We start from the raw sequence: 16,239 nt of genomic DNA on the forward strand, positions 1-16,239 counted from the left end.
AGCTAATAAAGTCACTAATTTCAACATTCTACCTCATTTAGAGATTTTCTCAAAAATTATTTAAATAACACTACCTCTCAAATGAAGTCCTCCTCCTTTAACCTAAAGAGTTTTATTACAATTCTGTCATCATTTAGGAGACATATGAACCTCTAACTTTGGTGAGACTTTATTTAATGAATGATACCCAGTGAAGTTGAAAAGAGTCAAGAGAACATTAAAAATATGACCTCTAAAATCCTTAGGGTTCATGAATACTGATGAAAAGAAATCCATGAATTCACAGAAAATATTATTTTACCCTTCTATTTAACCTCAAATCTCCATGTCCCTTCAATTGCTAGCACTCAGAATAATAATCCCTCAGCTTATAAAACTGAAGAACTAAGTAAGCTCTCTTGCCACCAACAGGTTAGCATAAAAGAGGACAAGCAATGTATAATGACCAGCTGTGGGATGTAGTAAATGGCTTATCTTGAGTGGAAAATAAAATTAATTAGTACTTGTAACTCATAACAAAGTCTTTAATGAGTCATTCTCAGAAATTTGAATGTGAAATCTTTCATATGTATGGTCTGATCCATAAAGTAAATCCATAAGTAGGTGGTCTAATTTATTAAAAAAACAGTAATTCAGCCAAGTCCATTTTTAATATCTTTCTGTTTTTTTTTCATTCTTGACAGAGTAATATCAACCATAACATAATATAAGTTTTGAATTAGGTCCACAAAACCATGGCTTTATATAGAAAGAAAAATCTGTCTAGACTGCTTAGGTAATTCCATATTCAGTTTTTGCTCAAAATTTCCCACCAAGTCTTCTATTTCATAAATTTCTGTGTATATATTATTATCCTTGTTTACATTTAAGTTTGAGATATTGGGAACCTCTTATTTTTTTCTAGTAAATATTATATATGCTTACAACATGCCATTTATTATGGAGGTCACAAAAAATAAATTGTACCTATATTTATCTTTAAGATAGCAGTAGAAAGGGACAAATTCTGGAAGACTATAGAAAAAGACATAGATTTTTATTTTTAAAAAATATTTATTGATTGATTTGGGGCAGGAGGGAGAGAGATTGAATTGTTGTTCCACTTATGCATTCACTGGTTGATTCTTGAATGTGGCCTAATGGGATTGAACCCACAACATCGAGCATATCTGAACCATGCTCCAACCACTGAATTACTGAACCAGGTCAAGACATAAGTTTTTAAAAAGTCATGAATAATTAAAAGGCATGAATGTGAACATAGAAAAGAATATGTATAGATAATATGGTTATAATTGCTTAGTGAGAAATATTTTAAGGGAAATACTCAATTTAGCAAGAATATTAAGTTGGAAAGCTTGCCTTGGGAAAGATGAATAATGATGTCCCCCAAAAGAGAAAAGGGATTTCAGAACAGCACAGATGGCACTTAAAGAGAGGCAAGAAGGAGGGTGTAATGTCTGTTTTTAATGGGACCCAAACATTTCTTTTTTGGGGAGTCAAATCCTAGATATATCAATGGTTTGTGGCCTTCCAAAGCTCAACATTATCCAGAAAAATCTTGTTCTTTCCTACTTATTTTTTTCTTTCTTTCTTTTTTTTTTTTTTTTTGTATCACATGAGCAGCATTAACATGAAGTTCTTAGACACTTCTCCCAGGAAGAAATACAAATGGCCAACAGATATATGAAAAGATGCTCATCTTCTTTAGTTATTAGAGAAATGCAAATCAAAACTGCAATGAGATACCATCTAACACCTGTTATATTAGCTTTTATTAATAAGACAGGTAATAGCAAATGTTGGAGAGGCTGTGGAGAAAAAGGAACCCTCATACACTGTTGGTGGGAATGTAAAGTAGTACAACCATTATGGAAGAAAGTATGGTGGTTCCTCAAAAAACTGAAAATAGAACTACCTTATGACCCAGCAATCCCTCTACTGGGTATATACCCCAAAAACTCAGAAACAATGATACGTAAAGACACATGCAGCCCCATGTTTATTGCAGCATTGTTCACAGTGGCCAGGACATGGAAACAACCAAAAAGCCCGTCAATAGATGACTGGATAAAGAAGATGTGGCACATATACACTATGGAATACTACTCAGCCATAAGAAATGATGACATCGGATCATTTACAGCAAAATGGTGGGATCTTGATAACATTATAAAAAGTGAAATAAGTAAATCAGAAAAAAACAGGAACTGCATTATTCCATACATAGGTGGGACATAAAAGTGAGACTAAGAGACATTGATAAGAGTGTGGTGGTTATGGGGGGAGGGGGGAGAGGGAGAGGGAAAGGGGGAGGGGGAGGGGCACAAAAAAAACTAGATAGGAGGTGACAGAGGACAATCTGACTTTGGGTGATGGGTATGCAACATAATTGAACGACAAGATAACCTGGATATGTTATCTTTGAATATATGTATCCTGATTTATTAATGCCAACCCATTAAAAAAATAAATAAGTAAAAAACAAACAAAAAAAACCCCATGAAGTTCTTTAAAATTACATAAAATGTATGCAAGATGAGTGCCACAAAATGTTAATAGATGACTCTAGAGAACTTCCTCTTGATTAATATTCAGTATTAAATCTTATCACAAGAGTTGGCCATTGTGTGCCCATTAGTGTGTGGGGGGCAGTTGTGTTAGGCCTGCTCACGAGATTATCAGGTGTAAGTACTTTATGGATTAGCGCGTGAGCAAGTAGCAGTGCCGTGTGTGTGACCTATATAAGGCTATGGGCGCGTGCGCTCAGGGGGATTGCGGATGTGTGGATTACCTGCCCACCACTGTGAGGGGTCATTTTTGTGGTTTGCCTGAGAGGTGGTTTCCCCTGCCTGTGTGCTTGTCCCCTTTTGTGAGACTTTATTAAATGGAATGGCCCAACCCTTTCTGGCTCTGCAGTTTCTCTACCATCTGCCCGAATCTGATGTGAACCTGCCTGGCCTCGGCTACCAGCATTACACCATGAAACTCCCTTTTTCAAAAATGCAGCACAGAATGTCATAATTTCAGAAAGAGTATAATTTTGGAAAGAGGACAATAAAATGTCAAAGTACATTCAGTTTCTAGTAGAAACGATGTGACTATTTCTGATAGAAAGACTGACTGACTTACTGTTGCTTTTGCAAGTTTTTAAGTCTGCTCTAGCTTGACCAAGCAGTGGCGCAGTGGATAGAGCATCAGCCTGGGTTGCTGAGGACCCAGGTTCAAAACCCCTAGGTCACCGGCTGGAGTGTGGGCTCATCTGGCTTGAGCACAGGATCACCAGCTTGAGTGCAGGGTCGCTGGCTTAAGTGTGGGATCACAGACATGACCCCATGGTCACTGGCTTGAATCCCAAGGTCACTGGCTTGAGCAAGAGGTCACTGCCTCAGCTAGACCATGTATGAGAAAGTAATCAATGAACAACTAAAGTGCCGCAACTACCAACTGATGCTTCTCATCTCTCTCCCTTCTTGTGTCTCTCACTCTCACTAAAAAAAAAAAGAAAAGTCAGCCCTGGCCGGTTGGCTCAGCGGTAGAGCGTTGGCCTGGCGTGCAGGGGACCCGGGTTCGATTCCCGGCCAGGGCACATAGGAGAAGCGCCCATTTGCTTCTCCACCCCTCCCCTCCTTCCTCTCTGTCTCTCTCTTCCCCTCCCGCAGCCAAAGCTCCATTGGAGCGAAGATGGCCCAGGCGCTGGGGATGGCTTCTTGGCCTCTGCCCCAGACGTTAGAGTGGCTCTGGTCGAGGCAGAGCGACGCCCCGGAGGGGCAGAGCATCGCCCCCTGGTGGGCAGAGCTTCGCCCCTGGTGGGCGTGCCGGGTGGATCCCGGTCGGGCGCATGCGGGAGTCTGTCTGTTTCTCCCCGTATCCAGCTTCAGAAAAAAAAGAAAAAAAGAAAAAAAAAAAAAAAGAAGAAAAGTCTAAGCTCACAAGCTCCATGCCAGCAAGAGCATATAGGCTCACTGAGGTTTGTGTGAATGCATGAACAGAAGCAAGGAGTGGAAAGAGTTGGTATTCAGCTGCAGCTCAGTTTATGCAAAGGAGAGTTGTAGACCTAAATTAAAGAGACTGGATTAGCAACAGACACTTAAATTAGCTAATTGTATATACTAAATTGCCCAGCTCTTCTTTATTTAATCCTTTTACATAATCCTAGATTTATAGGTTATTTAAAAAAATTCCTGACTTCTTTAGAAGATATGGAGAAATGCAGTAATTTGAACAATATCAATTAAAGCTTATTTCTTAGGTTTTAAACATTTGTTTTAACTAAAATTCATCAAAGATTACAAGTAGAAATGTGTTATATACTCATCTTTTTAAAGATAAGATTGATAATATTACTGAGATTTTAGTTATTTAATTTGATAATATGATACATACAAAGGTGAATCATAGGGCCTTGCACTACTCCAACTCTGTGCTCTACAATGAGGAGAGAAAGATTGCCAGTCGCCTAGCAGACTCTGAGTCAGAGGTGTGGTTCAGTTAGAACAATCAGCCCACAGAGCAGCACGTTTAACCTCTGTTAGTAGAAGCACGTGTTGCAACTTACACAGGAAATTAGCAGAGCAAGTGTTAAAAATTAACTGATGAGAATTTATGAGCTCCAAATAGTTACCATCATTTGAGAAGAACTATTATGATTTTTCAGACAATATACTGAAAAAAAGAAATGAAAGAAAAAACAGAATGTTTTGCCATGATAACTTCCTTTGAAACTGTTAAAATGCAAGTGTTTTCAGAAATAAGCGAGTGTTGAAGTGAAATTAATTGGCACTCAGAATGCCTATATAGGGCAGTTCTGTACACAACAATTGTGCCTGTGAATTTTCTGTGGGCAAATGACCAGTAACCATTTGAGCTACTTGTCAACTAGATCTTAAACTAGGCAATTACAACATTGTTTTTCTTCTCCTCTTATCCTAGATTTTACATTAAACAAAAAGTCAGTAGCGTGATTACTTACTGCATTTGAAAAGGCAGTCCTGAATCTGGGTGACAAACCTCTCTGTACATCAATGAGAGGCAGACCGCTGGGAAGTGCTGACTCCGCCTGGCTGCAAGCTGATATCCCGCCACTGAAACAGCTCCTGGCTGTGGCAGAAGCTCAGTCCATTTACATTTAGCCTGCTCTAAAATGACTTCAGATTAAATATTATCTTCACTACTTTTATGTTTCAATCAGTGAGAACTGGAGTTGATTCACACTAAAGCTTACAACTCAGATAAGGCATACTGATTTTTCTTAATAAATAAATGAATCTTAACACTAAAGATATAAAATAGACACCCTTATAAAGTTAAAACTTCTCAGGGCCCTTTAGGTATAAAAATATTAGTTTTCAAGAGGGTTGTAAGATGAATAGAGGAAATACATCTTTATTTTTGCTAACTTCAGATAAAATATTGGTATTTTCTTTAATTGTGAATACAGGTAACAAATCATAGGTATTAGTACCTGTGACTCTCTCACCAATAATAATGAATATTTAATATAACATTATAGTGCAGTGACTACCTAAAAAATACCATTTTTGCTTATCACTCCTTTAATTAGTAGTATCTTATCCTGTTAGATCTTGTCATTTAACATGCATTCATTAAGTCATATGCTGATTTAAAATATTTTAATAATTAGTATTAACTTGTTTCTTTTATTATTCTAATATTTTAATTTTTTTTTTCTTTCCTTTTCACTTTTCTGAAGCTGGTAACGGGGAGAGACAGCCAGACAGACTCCCGCATGCGCCCAACCGGGATCCACCCAGCACGCCCACCAGGGGCGAGGCTCCGCCCACCAGTGGGCGCCGCTCCGCCGGGACCAGAGCCACCCCAGCACCCGGGGCAGAGGCCAAGGAGCCATCTCCAGCGCCCGGGCCACCCCCGCTCCACTGGAGCTTCAGCTGCGGGAGGGGAAGAGAGAGACAGAGAGGAAGGAGGGGGTGGGGGCGGAGAAGCAAATGGGCGCCTCTCCCATGTGCCCTAGCCGGGAATCGAACCGGGGTCCCCCGCACGCCAGGCCGACGCTCCACTGCCGAGCCAACCGGCCAGGGCCTAATATTTTAATTTTTACATTTATAACAGTATTCTGAGAAATAATTCAGAAGTTTATCAGATTGTGAAACACAGAAACACACACAGCAAACCCCAGATCATGAAGAACTCTGCTTTTAATTTAGAATGTCTCAATTTTCAAAGAGAGAAAAATTGTTATTGACCAATTTAATCATATGAGAGGACGAATCTGAAAGAATAGATTTTGTTATAGTCTTAAAAATGTCATGTTTGAATAATAATTAATATAATTAATTGATACTTATCTAGCTAGCTTTGTTGTAATAAGAAGCAAATTACATAGTTTTTAATTCACTTCTTCCTTATCACCATAAAAATGTAGCTATTAACTATTATTTTGAAATGTTTGAATTATATTAGATACGAGGGAGAATGATTTAGATAAATACAATTACTGTGAATAGACATTGGCAAGCTAAGGTAGAAAAATAAATAAAACACAGAAGTTGTTGAACATAATCAATTCTCTTCTCTAACATGTGTGGAACAGGCCTATGGGGTTATTAATATGTAGAGATGGAAATTTCTAATCTCATGATTTCAGAGGCACTGGAAAACTTTGATGGACAGTGACATCTCTGTCTCCTGGGTATAAGAATGGTTTAAATTCTAATAGCAGAAGCTAAAAGTAGTAGTTAAGAGTGTGAATTTTGAAGTTAGAATTGGATTTTAATCCTGATTACACTACTTACTATTCATGTAACCTGGGTCTCAATTACCTGAACTGTAAAATTAGGACAAAGTATCTACCTCATAAATTTACTTATTTAAAAATTTTTTTTCCATTGACTTGAAGGATAAAGAGAAAGAGGAAAGGAAGGAGAGAAAGGAGAAAGGAAAGGAGTGACAGAGAGAGGAGAAGCATGAAGTCGTTGTTCACTTAGTTGTTCCATTTAGTTGTGCACTCACTGGTCGCTTCTCTTATGTGCCCTGACTGGGCCGTGCACTTGGTGTGCGGGACAATGCTCTATTCACTGAGCCACTTTGCTGGGGCCTCACAAATTTATTTTGAAGATTAAATGAGTTAATGTACATAAAAGACTTAACATTGTGTATAAAAAAAAGGAATCAGCCAATAACTGGAAGTTAAAAGAAGAGTAGCAGCAGTGGAAGCCAAACCAGAAGTTAAATAGCAGCTATAGTCTCAAGAAGAATGTTTTGTAGTGCTGACCTTATGCATCTTTTGTAAAGCAAAAACTCCTGGGATCAATTAAACTAAAGAAGTCTTTTCTCCACGACATAAGGGACCCCAGTGGAACTCGCTGCATAGGAGTCCTAGTGGGAGCAGGAGAGGCGCCAGATAGAGGGAAAAGATAGAAGCAAAAAGTTCAAAAAAATATATCACAGTAAAAAATATGCCTGAAACAAACATTTCCATGTTCTCCAGGATGATAAAAAGGAACACTTAGTACATAGAAGTCAGAGTATTGTGATCTCTCGGCAGCTAATTTAATCAAACTCTAGTGTGGGGAGGGGTGAGGCCAGCTTGAAATGCAAAGATCAACTTTTCTCCCTTGATTTGGTCCCGGTCAGGAATGCAATAGAGCTCAAACTATGCAGACCAAATTGTTAAAATGTTGAAACAATTCTGAAAAAAAAAAAAAGTTCTGATACCAAAAGTTTAATTTAATGAATTTACAGTCCCAAATCCCCATAGCAGTCTAAACAACCAATTTTTCAGATTATATATAAAAATAGATTCTATGTATCCTTTCTATCAATATTTTCTATGTCCTTTTCTCTGAAACAATAAATAAAATGCCAGCAATATGAGTGAAATAACATCAGTTATTCAGTAAACCAAAGAGATCAAAATATGCTTAAATCCAAAAATCTGGCTGACCTACTCTAATACTCAGACACTTGTAGTGTTAGCAGCCTCAGCGGTTGTCCGTCTCAGACGTAGGTGTGGTGAGTGTGTGTGGGGACAGGGTAGTGGTGGGTTTGGCAGGATGGAGAATGTTCACTTTCGCCATTTGACAACTGAGGCTCATTGTTCCCTACACTGAGAGTAAAAGATGACTCAGAATCACCACAGTCTGCTAGGTAGGCAAAGGAGTCTGGCCTTTTGTTTGTTGCTTTGACATTTTCCACTGTCTATTGAACAAAAATCTGTATTTCCATATTCAGTAAGATCTCTACAGAGAAGTTCCAGGACGCCATGTAAAAGAGCTCTAAATTAGAAGTCAGAGAAATTGGAATCATATCTAACTTTTTTTTCTTAAAATGCCATGTGAGGTGGGGCAAGAAATATAACTTCATACTCTTAGTTCCCTCATCCATAAAATGAATAGCTTAGATTAAATGTATTTCAAGAACCCCACCAGCTTTAAAATTCTCTGAATCACTAAGCAAGATAAAGCAATAAACTAATTCAATTACGGTCTTTCAGCATAAGTAGGCTGCTAGAATCAGGAAAGCTCTCCTGAAATGCATTATTTTTTTCCACTTTTGGCTTGAATATGTTTTCTATCATGATGGTATAATGGATAGCCCTGAATGCCTTCAAAGAGATTCAAATTCCCTACAGCATACAGCCATCTTGATTAAAATAACAGTTTATTACAGATGGAATAGTTCCAAAACATAATAATGCTGCTCAGGTAGCAGGTGTTCCTGCATTTTATTCAATGGCTAACCGAAAAGATGCAAAGGTGTTTTGTTTCTTTTTTTTTTTTTGTATTTTTCTGAAGCTAGAAACCCAGAGAGACAGTCAGACAGACTCCCACATACGCCCAACTGGGATCCACCTGGCACGCCCACCAGGGGACAATGCTCTGCCCACCAGGGGGCGATGCTCTGCCCCTCCGGGGCCTCGCTCTGTCGCAACCAGAGCCACTCCAGCACCTGGGGCAGAGGCCAAGGAGCCATCCCCAGCGCCCGGGCCATCTTTGCTCCAATGGAGCCTCAGCTGCGGGAGGGGAAGAGAGATACAGAGAGGAAGGAGAGGGGGAGGGTGGAGAAGCAAATCGGCGCTTCTCCTGTGTGCCCTGGCCGAGAATCAAACCCGGGACTTCTGCACGCCAGGCCAACGCCCTACCACTGAGCCAACCGGCCAGAGCCTAGGTGTTTTGTTTCTTAATGAGGCTAAACAGACTTATACCCATGGCAACAAATTGTTAGTCACAGGCAAATTAAAATATCCCTCCCCCCAAACTTTTTAGTGTATTAAAATCTACGTATTATTCATTATTAATTAACCCCATCAGAAAACAGGTGACTGGGCCCTGGCTGGTTGGCTCAGTGGTAGAGCGTCGGCCTGGCCTGGCGTGCAGGAGTCCCGGGTTCGATTCCCAGCCAGGGCACACAGGAGACGCACCCATCTGCTTCTCCATCCCTCCTCCTCTTCTTCCTCTCTGTCTCTCTCTTCCCCTCCCGCAGCCAAGGCTCCATTGGAGCAAAGTTTGCCCGGGCACTGAGGATGGCTCTGTGGCCTCTGCCTCAGGCGCTAGGATGGCTCTGGATGCAACAGAGCGATGCCCCTGGTGGGCATGCCGGGTGGATCCCAGTTAGGCGCATGCAGGAGTCTGACTGCCTCCCAGTTTCCAGCTTTGGAAAAATGCAAAAAAAAAAAAAAAAAAGAAAAGAAAACAGGTGACTGGAAATATAAGTAAAATTAAATATACTTATAAAAACAAATCAACTTATATGTTGTAGAATTCTTACTCTACTCCTGAGCATTTGATTAGTTTTTGTTTTAAATCTTAGATGATCTGTAAAGCAATACATACTGAATGTAAATAACTTAAAAGATCGGTAAAAATGATCAATGTTTACTATTTTAAAAATGAATTATTACTAAATTCAGAAAAAGACTGCCTATATATTTAAATTTACACTACCAACATCCAATCTTCCTCCATAGAAAGAAAACAAACAGACTGTGTAACATTCTAATCTTAATTTTTATAATACTTGAATTCAACTCCTAGCTTCTCCAGTTACTTAAACCTTGGACTTATATTTTAGCACATTGGAGTGAGCAGACAGTGGAAAAGCAGAAAAATATATCTCATTCTCAAAGTGGCTTGGCCTAAGCATGAATATTAGGCAACAATTCTTCTCCCTGGGAAACTCTTTAATCTCACAATAAAACTAGTTGTATTTTTTTTAGTTGTTATTTCTCTTGAAGTTAACTACTTTATTTCATCCTGATTTTCATTCTGGTATATTTTGTTATACAGTACTTATAACTAAAGCAAACTTCAAAGGACATAAAAATATTAAGGTTCATTTCTCAACAGAATACTTCTTCTATCTTGTAATTCACTTATCACTTTGATTTAAGACACAAAAGTACATTTGTTTCAATTATACCTGTTTAGTGAAAAGTAGTTTCAGTACTTTCTCACTGAAAGTAAGAAACATAGAAGTATAACCTATACAATATGTAAGATAGTACTTCTCTTTATTAAATATTTCCTAAAGAAATAGCTTTTCTTTGTTGGGGTTTCCCTGAAATTACTCTTTTATTAAGAGAATAGTTTAAGAATCACACATATCCATCCTAAGAATCATTATTCATTTTGTTTTCTTAAAAAAGAAAATAAGCTCTATGCAATGAATTTGGATCTCAGTAAAATAAAATCATATCATTATGAGAGCAAAACACTCACTATTATCAATGAGGACCAGTTAGGGTTGGTGAGGAGTAAACACATAAGTTTTAGATGTAACTATCCCTGAATTCCAACTCCCAGACTGTCACTGACTGTCTGATAGCCATAGGATAGTTGGGTTCTATCTATGAGACTCTTTTATCCCCTGCTGTCATAAAATGGAGCTCGTATTATTTAACTTGGAAGGTTGTGCCAAAAATTACATGAATAGTATGTGTTGACATTCAATAAAATGTATATGGTTGAATTTCGATAAATGTATCTATTCTTGTGCATTATTGTGGTTTTGCTCCATAATCAATACTACCCTTTAAAACTATATCATCATTAAATTATTGTTCAATGGTTATGTGACTCTTGCATCTGATTGCATGTCAGTATTTCAGATTTACATGACAAATTCTCCAGATTAGACTTTAATGTGTATGTAATACCTAACAGCCATTTCTTTGTCCCAAACAAGCGTTGCCCTGAGCTTGGCAGCAGGCTCTGGAAGAGTAGCACTCTTTTCCTGCAGTGCCTTTATCTATCAGTCCCTTCTCTGAAGAGCTGCAGAGGGACACAGAGACTAAAACCTCAAGGTCTGGCCCACAGGATTTTATAGTTTATCTGTTGAAGTAGAATAAATATAAATGAATAGCTAGTAAGCAGGAAGAACTTTTGGAACTGTGAGGGACATTTTTTTTTAGTTAGAAATATGAGGCACAAAGAAGAAAAGTGAAAGGCAGATTCCCTGCCCTGTGGTTTTGCCTTCTAGTTGGGATGAAATCCAGCCTGGTTCCACACAGACGGAACCCTAAGGAGTGCGTTATAGTAGTGACCAAATTACGTATCACATTAACTAGCAAAATAAAACAATCGCCCTAAAATTCATTAAAAAATTCAAAACATGTTATGAAAAAGTTCTTTTTTGTAATAAGCATCACTGAATAAAAATAGGCATATATTTAAATGAGTGTTTTGTCTTTTGTTTTGTTTTTTTTTTTTAGTGAGAGAGAAAGACAGAGACAGAGACAAGAAGCAGAGAGAATGAGAAGCATCAGCTCATAGTTGTAACTTTTTAGTTGTCCATTGATTGATTCTTATATGTGCCTTGAATTGGGGCTCCCACTGAGCCAGTGACTCCTTGCTCAAGCCAGTGACCTTGGGCTTCAAGTCAGCGACCTTTGGGCTCAAGCCAGCAACATGATCCCATACCCAAGCTGATGACCCTGCGCTCAAGATGGCAATCTTGGGGTTTTGAACCTGGGTTCTCAGTGTCCCAGGTTGACACTCTATCTTCTGTGCCACCACCTGGTCATGCTTAAATAAGTTTTTATTTTTAATATAGTAGGAAGACAGGTTTTAAAAACTGCTGTTAAGGCCTGACCTGTGGTGGCGCGGTGGATAAAGCATTCGACCTGGAAATGCTGAGGCCGCCGGTTCGAAACCCTGGGCTTGCCTGGTCAAGGCACATATGGGATTTGATGCTTCCAACTCCTCCCCCCTTCTCTCTCTCTCTCCCCCCCTCACCCTCTCTCTCTTTCCTCTCTAAAAATGAATAAATAAATAAAATTAAAAGAAAAACTGCTGTTAAATGTTTAGAGGATTTCATTGGAAGAGCCATAGAAGTTCAATAATACTTGTTAGAAAGACATATCTCAAAATAGTTTAAGTGTACATTTTATAGTAATATAAAGTATGTTTCTATAATATGAGCTAATAAGTAAATATAAATGAAACAAAGAAAGCAAATTCTGCAGAGCTGAACCAAGTGCTTCACATGAGACACACTACATAATCAAGTATCACATTCAGCAGATACTAGCAAACACTTCAATGAAAACTGAAAGCATTCTATTTTAATGTTTCCCTATTTAAATATAAGAATAAACCCCTATAATATTTGCTGTATGTATTTGTTGAGACCAGCTTCTTTGCATTATTATAGCAGAGTCTCAAATTATAAAGTTAACTTAGGTTCCAGTAAAATGTGGACTATGTAGCTATTTGCTCTTGAGATCCCTGAGCTGTGGGTTTCTGGTCAGGCTTCACTCATCAGTGTAGGGCACTTCACCAAAGCTCATGCGTGATCAAACAGCAGTGGCCTCTAGAGCATGGTTTTCAAGACAGCTTTCCTAAAATTCTAACTAGATTCTTAAAATGCATACACATACACACACACGCACACATTCGCTCATCTCCTTTTTGCGGCTGTTTCAACTTACCAAAGGGTTAAGGTATATAAGCCAAGTCTTATGAATATTAATATATACTTTGTTATTTTGTTCTCTGAACATTGTCACTTTATTATATTAAATTAAAGCCTGACAGAAACATCCAATTAATCCTCAGTAAGAAAATGCATTACTATGTCACAGTCAATAAGCAGTTCAATGTAATCACACCTGATCGTTCTCCTGAGCCATTCAGCACTTTGCATGGTGTGCTTAGAACCAAAATGTCTATTATAAGTTCCCTTAATGATCACTCACATATGAGTTAAAATGGATGCTCATTCTTTTTTAAGATATACAAATAATCTACTTTCTTTTACTAAGAAGGATAGAGAAGGAAATATCTAAATAGAAAGAAGAAACTTGCATGTCTTAGACCTAATGATAACATAAAAGGAGTCTCTGAGATTCAATCATAGTCACAGGAGACGACATTGAGCTCAAAGCTGGTTTTAAGTTCTAGCTTACTGAACTTCATAGAGCATCTAAACCACAAGTAGAAACTAAAGGAGACTTTCTCTGGCCCAGGTAGCGGAGTTGTAATAAACTCCTTTTTGGTCATGTGCTACCTGTAGGAAACTTCACTACACTCAGAAGCTTCATGGGCAAAGATCTTACCTTAATGAGAATCTGAATGGACCCTGTGGCTTTTGCAGATATGAAATACCAGAAGCTCATGGTGCAGGCGACGCTGGACTCCTGCCACACAGCACTCTTGAGGTGTGCCTCTTCACCCCGAAGGCCCATGGGAGTGGCCTCCAGATACAAAAAGTGCCCTAAGAACAAGGACAAGCTTCAGATAGGATAGAGATAGCAAAGGGGGAGATTATTTTAGCTTTTCGTCTTTAAATTGTTTTTAAATTAAAATATAGTTGACATGGATTGCCAACAGATATGTGAAAAGATGCTAAACATCACTAATCACCAGGGAAATGTACATCAAACCACAATGAGATATCAACTCACACCTGTCAGAGTGGTTCTTATGAAAAAGACAAGAAATAATAAGTGTTAGTTGGATGCGGAGAAAAGAAAACTCTCATGCACCGGTGATGGGAATATAAACTGGTGTAGCCACTGTGGAAAACAATATGAAGGTTCCTCAAAATATTAAAAGTGGAACTACCATAAGATCCAGCAATTCTACTCCTGGATGTTTATCTAAAAAAAAATGAAAACAGGAATTCAAAAAGATATGTGCACTTTTATGCTCACTACAGCAGTATTTACAATAGCAAAGATATGGAAGCAATCTAAGTGTCCATAGATGGATGACTGGTTAGAGTTTTTAATTATATTTCATATAATCTGAGATGCCAAATGCATTTCCATTGGGAAATAAAGGGAAATCTAAGAGCCTTTTTTCTAAGTCACTGACAGAACAATTTCCAACTGCGTGCTTTTAGCAAAGTACTTCACAGTATGCAGATTAACTCATCGACCAGATATTTATGCCATTGCCCTGGTCAAATAGCTCAGTTGGTTAGAGTGTTGAACCGAAGCACAGAACTTGCTGGTTTGAACTTTGGTCAGGGCACATACAGAAGCAGATATATGTCTCTCTCTCTCTCTCTCTCTCTCTCCTTTACTCTCTCTCTAAAGTCAATAAACTAAAAAAAATTTAAGTAAATAAAATAAGAAATTTATACCATTGAATCAACAAGACAATTATAGAAATCATTTAATGAAACCCCTCAAACTATCCAGTTTTTATAAAATAATTCTAAGATTACCTATAAAATATCAATAAGGGGTTTTTAAAAATTCAGTCATCAGTACAGTGCATAAATAAATCACTGAGAATAATAATATGCAACACAACTGGAAAGATACTGTATATTTACACCTGTGTATCCAAATATCCAAAAGATTTTACATATATAGAGTTGAGTGCTCTATCTTGGTCAGGCTGTCATAGAGCTTTGTTTTTTCATAAACCTGTGGAACTTCAGTATTTAGACAGGTTTTCTTACTCTGTCATACCCAGGAATGCAGCACCTCTTCTTTATTCTGCTAATGCTCTTTGTCAATTCACCAGTAAGTCTGAGGCTTGACTTGAGCCCCTCTTTGCAAAAATGAGCCCTCCTCCACCCTTTAGCATATGTGATCTTAGAGTGATGACTGACATCTGCCCAGCACCTCCACACTCTCACACTCTTCTCCCTGCATACACAGCACCTCCCTGGACCTCTGCAACCCTGTTGGCACACAAGGCAAATGCTGCAATCGCCATTTGAGAGATGAGGATTTTGAGAACCTGAAGAGATCACATGAGTGGCAGAATTCAGACTGTGTCATGTAGGAAAATGCACCTTATGGCAGCATGCATTATCATCTATCTACGATTACCAATAAGATTAGATTTTGATTACTCACTGTGAGGGGTTAAATTGTGTTCCCTAAGAGATGCTGCAGTCTTAACTTCAGTCCTTTAAATGTGACCTTATTTGGAAGTAAGCTTTTTGTCAATGATAAAGTTAAAATAAGGTCATTTAGAATGGGCTCTAGCACAATATGGTCGTGTATTAATAACAAAGGAAACTTTGGATACAGAGACAGGCATGCACAGAGGGAACAAAATGTGAAGACACAAGAAGAATACCATCTGCAAGCCAAAAAACAGCTAAGGACACCAGAGGCTAGGAGAGGGCCATGGAGCAGGTGGTTCTCCCTCACAGCCCTCAAATTCGGTTCCTCTGACATCTGACGGCAGAATTTTAGCCTCCCAAACTGTGAGACAATAAATGTCTGTCACTGATACTCTCCAGTCTGTGACACTTGGTTATGGCAGTCCTAGGAGATAAATACACTCATTAACTGTTTGGCTCAGTTGCCGTGTCACCATGGTGGTGCTTCCAGAGCTCTGCAGTTACTGTCAGGGAAGACGATGTGATGCTTATGGTGAATATGATTAGAGTGACCATAACAACCTAAGAGCCTACCATTTTCATTTCCAAGTGTGTGGTCTTTGGGCGGTCTTAGGCTTTGATGAGAGCCAAGGCCCAGAACCCAATCAAAGTTTTCAGCCAGAGAGTTTTGCCAGCCACACCAGCCATTTTCAAAAGTACAGGAGCTCCCACATTCATTTTCATCAGTAGAATCTCCACAGTCGTCTACAAAATTACAGCTTTGCTCTGGTTTATAACATCTGCCATTCTTACATTCCCAATAGCCATGTGGACAGTAACCTAAAAAACAGAAAACAATATAAAACAAAATATGGATGAGGAACCACTACTAACACATTGTGAAGTTAAAAGGGTAGTAATAGTGGATTCACTTTAATATATAAAGAAACATGGTGTTTTTCGGAGTTTGAGTTG

General features: G+C 38.5%; 1 protein-coding gene across 6 annotated transcripts in view; it reads right to left on the reverse strand.

The window, feature by feature from the left end:
• MALRD1 (MAM and LDL receptor class A domain containing 1) overlaps positions 1–16,239 on the reverse strand; it is a 794,026-nt gene that overhangs the window by 350,530 nt on the left and 427,257 nt on the right. For all 6 annotated transcript variants that reach the window (XM_066232773.1, XM_066232772.1, XM_066232769.1 and 3 more), the window contains 2 exons: positions 15,859–16,104; positions 13,535–13,692 (listed from right to left, as the gene is read on the reverse strand). In XM_066232773.1, coding sequence (XP_066088870.1) covers positions 13,535–13,692; positions 15,859–16,104 — 404 coding nt within the window. The remainder of the gene's footprint in view (positions 1–13,534; positions 13,693–15,858; positions 16,105–16,239) is intronic.

The sequence above is a fragment of the Saccopteryx bilineata genome, chromosome 5 (genome assembly GCF_036850765.1).
Source record: "Saccopteryx bilineata isolate mSacBil1 chromosome 5, mSacBil1_pri_phased_curated, whole genome shotgun sequence".
Classification (NCBI taxonomy): Eukaryota; Metazoa; Chordata; class Mammalia; order Chiroptera; family Emballonuridae; genus Saccopteryx; species Saccopteryx bilineata.